Consider the following 5,676-nt stretch of genomic DNA (forward strand, 5'->3'; position numbering starts at 1 on the left):
CCGAAATCGAGTTTAGTTAATTCATCTATCGACTTATGATTTATTCTTGATTGTGCTATTATTTTCATTGCGTTGTTGAAGCGTAGCTAACTTTAATAATGATATCAGTGAGTCCGAGAGATTAACCCGTGAAAGGAACGACTAGCAAAATCCGTGGATTTACAATTTACATAGAAATATGAAGTTGGATACACGTCTATAGTCATAGTCCAGTTGGTCGAAAGCTAAGAGATTTCATAGAACGACATGCAGTTCACCCTTGATAAATAATTAAAGAGATTTAATTATTTCACTGAGATGAATTAGTTTGGCATAGCTCGAGAAGGTGTGTTCAATTGGATAGGAAATCCCTTCGAAAGCGTAGATCATTGTTGAACAAATTAAGTAGATAAGCGAGGGGTAGGTGAACCGAGATTCCCAGCAAATTCATTTCTCATTGAATCTTTAATCAACCATTGTAGTTTATTTATTTCATCATTTAATTTGTGAATCATTTTGTTGAGTTTTCATTTAATAATCGTAGTACTAAACAATCATCCAAATTATCATTGCTAAAGATTTAATAACTGAGAATAAAAATTGCGAAATACAGTCTCTAGATGAACGATAATCGTACTCTCGTACACTATATTATTACTTGACATCGTGCACTTGCGATCATTTCAAGCTTGAATATTTTAAATATTACTATGGATTTTATAGTGCAAGTTTTGCTCGATCATGTTTTTGGCACCATTTTCGGGGACTATTAATCCAAATTTTATTCTTAGTTATTTATTTAGCATTATTTATTTTTTTTTGTTTGACACCTTCGATTTATTTGCAGGTATCTCTCTCGGTGCATGCCAAGATCTCTAGAGTCTAAACTAGAAATATTCGATCCCGAGATAGAAAGAACCCTACGCAGACGAAGACAACAATAGAGGATTATAGACATGATGAACAAGAACGAACGTGAGGAAGAGCATCATGAAGATCTAATAGTCGAAGAGCCAAGGCGAATATCCATGTTGGAGTACGAACAACCTTCGCTTGATGGAGAACGTCCAAGCATAGTGCGACCAACCTTCAGGGCGAACCAGTTTGAGATCAAACCAGCCATAATTCAGATGATCCAGAACACTGTCAAATTTGGGGGAAATGTGCTAGATGATCCAAACACTCACATTGCTAACTTTTTAGAAATTTGTTACACTTTTAAATTTAATGGATTCTCTGATGATGCTGTTCGATTGCGTTTATTTCCTTTCTTTTTGCGTGAAAAAGCTAAATCTTGGTTGAATTGTTTGCCTGTAGGTTCAATCACAACTTCGGAAGATATGGCCAAGGCATTCCTCTTGAAATACTTTTCTCCATCAAAAACCCTGAAGCTACGAGCAGACATAACCACATTCTCTCAATTTGAGCAAGAGTCACTCTACGAGGCTTGGGAGCGCTAATAATACTTATTGCTGAGATGCCCACATCATGAGTTGCCTTTTGGGTTAGTTGTCCAAACCTTTTACTATGGTTAATTTCTTCTAACCGTACCATGATAGATGTTGCGGCCTGTGGGAATCTACCGAGGAAAACGGCTGAAGAAGGGTATGAGTTACTGGAGGAGATGGCTGTTAGAAGTTATCACCCTCAATCTGAGAGGAGCAATAAGAAGAGGAGTGCAAGAGTTCACCAGGTAATTGATTTTTCTGTTGTCACTGCACAATTAGAAGCACTTAACAGGAAAATAGACATCTTGAATGTAAACGGGAAAATGATGCGCCTGCAAAAGATATTCTGTGATAAATGTGGAGAAGAACATTATGTTAATGATAGTCAAAATAGTGGCCCTTTCTATGTGCATGAGGAGGCACCAGTAAATCAAGTGGGGATTCAAAACTGTCCTAGAAATAATCCATATTCGAACACATATAATCATGGATGGAGGCAACATCCCAACTTCTCATGGGTTAGGTCAAAACAGTCAAAATCGGCCACAAGGAGGAAAACAGTATGGTAAGCAACCAATGTATAGACCTGAGCCTAGAGAGTAGAAGTCTAGTTTGGAGCAAATGATGTCTAAATTTATCTCGTCCTCCGAAACTAGACTACAGAACCAGGATGGATCGATAAAGGGGTTTGAAATCAGACAAGGCAATTGGCAAAGATGATCGCCAGTAGAAATCCGGGCAGCTTGCCAAGCAACACTGAAACTAATCCTAACGAGCAAGTGAATGCCGTAGCATTGAGGAGTGGAAAGGTACTTGAACAAGAGGGGAAGGAAAAAGGGAAGCGCGGAGAGAAACAGCACACCTCCTGAGGTAAGTTTCCTAACTCTACACCCGCACGCACTGCACGCACTGCACAATCTAGAATTGTTATCCCTCTACATTTTCCTGCAGCATTAAAAAAGGCGAAAATGGATGTGCAATTCGATAAGTTCCTAGAAGTATTTAAGAAATTGCATATTAATATTCCCTTTACTGATGCTTTGATGAAAATGTCTAGCCATGCTAAATTTCTAAAGGACATCTTAGCAAATAAGAGGAAGTTGGAGGATCACATGACTATAAACTTAACTGAAAATTACTCTGCATTGGTACAAAACAAGATCCCACCAAAATTGAAAGATCCAGGGAGTTTTTCTATTCCTTGCATGATTGGTGATGTTGTTTGTCATAAAGATTTATGTGATCTTGGTGCGAGTATAAATCTTATGCCTTTATCTGTATTCGGGAAACTCGGATCAGGAGAGCCTAAGCCAACAGGATGTCCTTGCAACAAGTAGACAGATCTATCAAATATCCGCGAGGAGTCATAGAGGACATGTTGGTAAAGGTGGAAAAATTTATACTTCGTGCAGATTTTGTGGTGCTAAACATGGAGGAAGATATGGAGATGTCTTCCATTATGGGGAGACCATTTCTTGCAACTGGCAAGGCTCTAATTGATGTGCAAGAAGGAAAGTTGAGACTAAGAGTGGGGAAGAAACAAATTACTTTTGATGTCTTTAATGATCTTAAGCACACACTGCGCACTGATGACTGTTTTAGAATCGATGCTTTGGATTCACTTGTGAACTATTTTGCGCAGGACGCTGTAAAGGATCCATTGGAAGCCACCCTCACAGCTGAATTAAAGGAAGATGACTTGTGTAATGTCACGAAAATTTGAAGGTCCATGTGAACCACATGCATGAAAGTTACTAAATTTCTCTTATATTTTATTAAATTATTTTAAAGCATTAAATGCATGTTTATTTTATTAATTTGTATTTAATTATTTTATGCACATTTTTTGCATGATATGATTTATTTCATGATATTTTAAAAGTTCATGCATTAGGATTTTTAAGTTGCATTTCGCGCTCGAACGAGAAACGGAGACCGGAGAATTATCAGAAAATTATTTTTATTACGTGATTAATTTTTATTAATTAATATAAGATGTTTTAAATGTATTTTTGAAGAAATGGGCTTTGTTGGGTATTTTTACCCGTCAAAACATATTTTTAGCGGTACACACATTTTATCGAATCGAGGGACTTTTTGAGGGTTCGGCTAATATTTTCAAGAACTTACCAAAATGTAATATTTTTTGGGAGCGTTTTTGGACTTAATGGGCCTAATTTTAGGGTCGTTGGGCTTAAAACTCTTTTAAACTTTTAATTAAGCAATTTAGGGCTCATTAGCGATATATTAACTATTTAAATAATGCTAAAAACTCCACTAAACCTAACTACCATTCATTACCCGAAACCCTCCCCTTCCCCTATCGGATTCTCACCGTTTTCAGCACCCAATAGCAGTAAGGCTTCGACTTTTGCATCTTCTTGCAAGAGAAAATTCCCCGACGCTCTCCCGACGTTCGATCTTCGATCTTCTCGCGCGAATACATCCAAAGGGATGCATGTATTCTTCTTTTTGCATCATTCACGCCATGATTATGTAAAAATGTGTGTAAGTGCATTGAAACCTCTCGATCAAGCATGGGTGCAGGTTTTTTTGAAGGTTTGGCATGAAATTTCATTCTTTTTGGTTGCATGCTCACGTTTTTTTTTTGAAGGTATCTCATGTTTCTTCTTATGTTGTGCAAAGGGCTGCCATATTCTTATTGAGAAGGGGTGTGTGAAGGGGGTCTAGTGCTGTCATTATTTCTAGAGTCGCGATCTGTTCTTGGTGGTGTGTAGGGCCGATGGTTTGGTGGCTTAGGGTCACGTTTTTGGTAGGGATTGGGTGAGAGGCCGAGCCGATGGTACGAGGGCTGAACAAAGCCTTGGACCAGGCCTTGATGGGTCTGAGATATGATTTAGAGAGGCTTGACCGCTGCGGGAACCGTCCTCAAGGCCGTTCGATCAAGTGCAAGTGCGAGGGGCTACGACGCGGGTGATTGGTTGTGTTGTTTATCGGCTCTCAGCAGGCTGCAGCCTGCATGTAGCTAGGGCCATGAGTCTAGTGGGTCCAGCATGGTCCCAGGATGGTCAAGGGAAGGTTGGTTCATGGCTAGATCCGCTGGTTGAGGGCTAGGAGCGTAATTAGGGAAAGTGTGAGACTTAAGGTTCGAAGGGGAGCTGCTGGCAAATTCCAGCAGCTCTTGAGGCTGTCTTTGTTAGTGTTTGGGGGCTGGAATGTGGAGTTTTAGAGCTGATAGGGCGTGTTTTAGGCATTATATAAGTTTGGAAAATTTTGGGTAAGTTTCCAGTCGATTCGGGTTAAAACTGGGACCCCAGTCCAAGTTTTAAAACGAATCGGTTATGTTATGAAATGGGCTTGATTTTACATCTAGGAATGCTTATAAATATGTTTTTGAATATATTAAGTAGTTTGGTAAGTTTCGGGGAAATTTTGGAGGTCCAGGGGTGAAACGACAAATTTTGGGTTTTCCAGGGGCAAAATTGTAATTTTGCACCCAGGTGAGATTTTGGTCCTGACAGCGACCTGAGCACAAGATTATCATGTTTTTAAATTTTTATACATCATGATCACGATTTTTAAGATTTTATGAAAATATACGTTGTATGCTTGGTTTAAGGAAAATTGCATATGTGCATGATTTTGTTAAGTGATGAAAATGATGATGTTTTTAATGATGGAAATTAGTTGTGGCTATCGAAATATATGTAAATTCATAAGTCCTATATGTAAATGATGATGATGAGGACTAGGCACAATGGATGAGTAATCCTATCACTGATGTCCTACAGCCACTGGTTACCGGAGTTTTTTGTATGATGGATCCATCGTAAATGATGATATATGATAGTCACCTCTAATGAACTGCATTCACCAAAGGAAATGATAAATGATAAACGATGAAAGATGAATGATGATTAACGATGAGCTATTTTGACACGTAATGATTTTATACGACACGTTTATGTTACGCTTTTAAAGTAATGAAAGGTATGTTGATTACAGTATATTTTCACTGCTGTGTGCTATGTATATGTACTTGCTATTAACGTTACAGTTGTGCTGAGTCTTTACACTCACTAGTTGTGAATGATGCAGGTGAGCATATCGATGAGAAGACTGGAGGTGCCGAACTCAGAGTAGGCAGACCTAGTGCGGTGACACGACCCGAGGACCACATGTTTTTCGCATTATGATTAAGAGTTTTGAGAGCTTATGGACATTTTCATACGTTGATTATCTTAAGATTTTTATTTTTTTATGTTTACATATGATTTTTGATGAGTTT

The 5,676-nt window shown here is 38.5% G+C and overlaps 1 protein-coding gene across 1 annotated transcript; it reads left to right on the plus strand.

The window, feature by feature from the left end:
* The first annotated feature begins 2,395 nt into the window (after window positions 1–2,395).
* Window positions 2,396–3,150, plus strand: LOC142505026 (uncharacterized). The gene is made up of 2 exons (XM_075617852.1): window positions 2,396–2,615; window positions 2,840–3,150. The coding sequence occupies exons 1-2, from the start codon at window positions 2,396–2,398 to the stop codon at window positions 3,148–3,150; spliced, it is 531 nt and encodes a 176-aa protein (XP_075473967.1).
* The last annotated feature ends 2,526 nt before the right edge of the window (window positions 3,151–5,676 follow it).

Source organism: Primulina tabacum, chromosome 10 (assembly GCF_025594145.1).
Source record: "Primulina tabacum isolate GXHZ01 chromosome 10, ASM2559414v2, whole genome shotgun sequence".
In the NCBI taxonomy this organism is placed as follows: domain Eukaryota; kingdom Viridiplantae; phylum Streptophyta; class Magnoliopsida; order Lamiales; family Gesneriaceae; genus Primulina; species Primulina tabacum.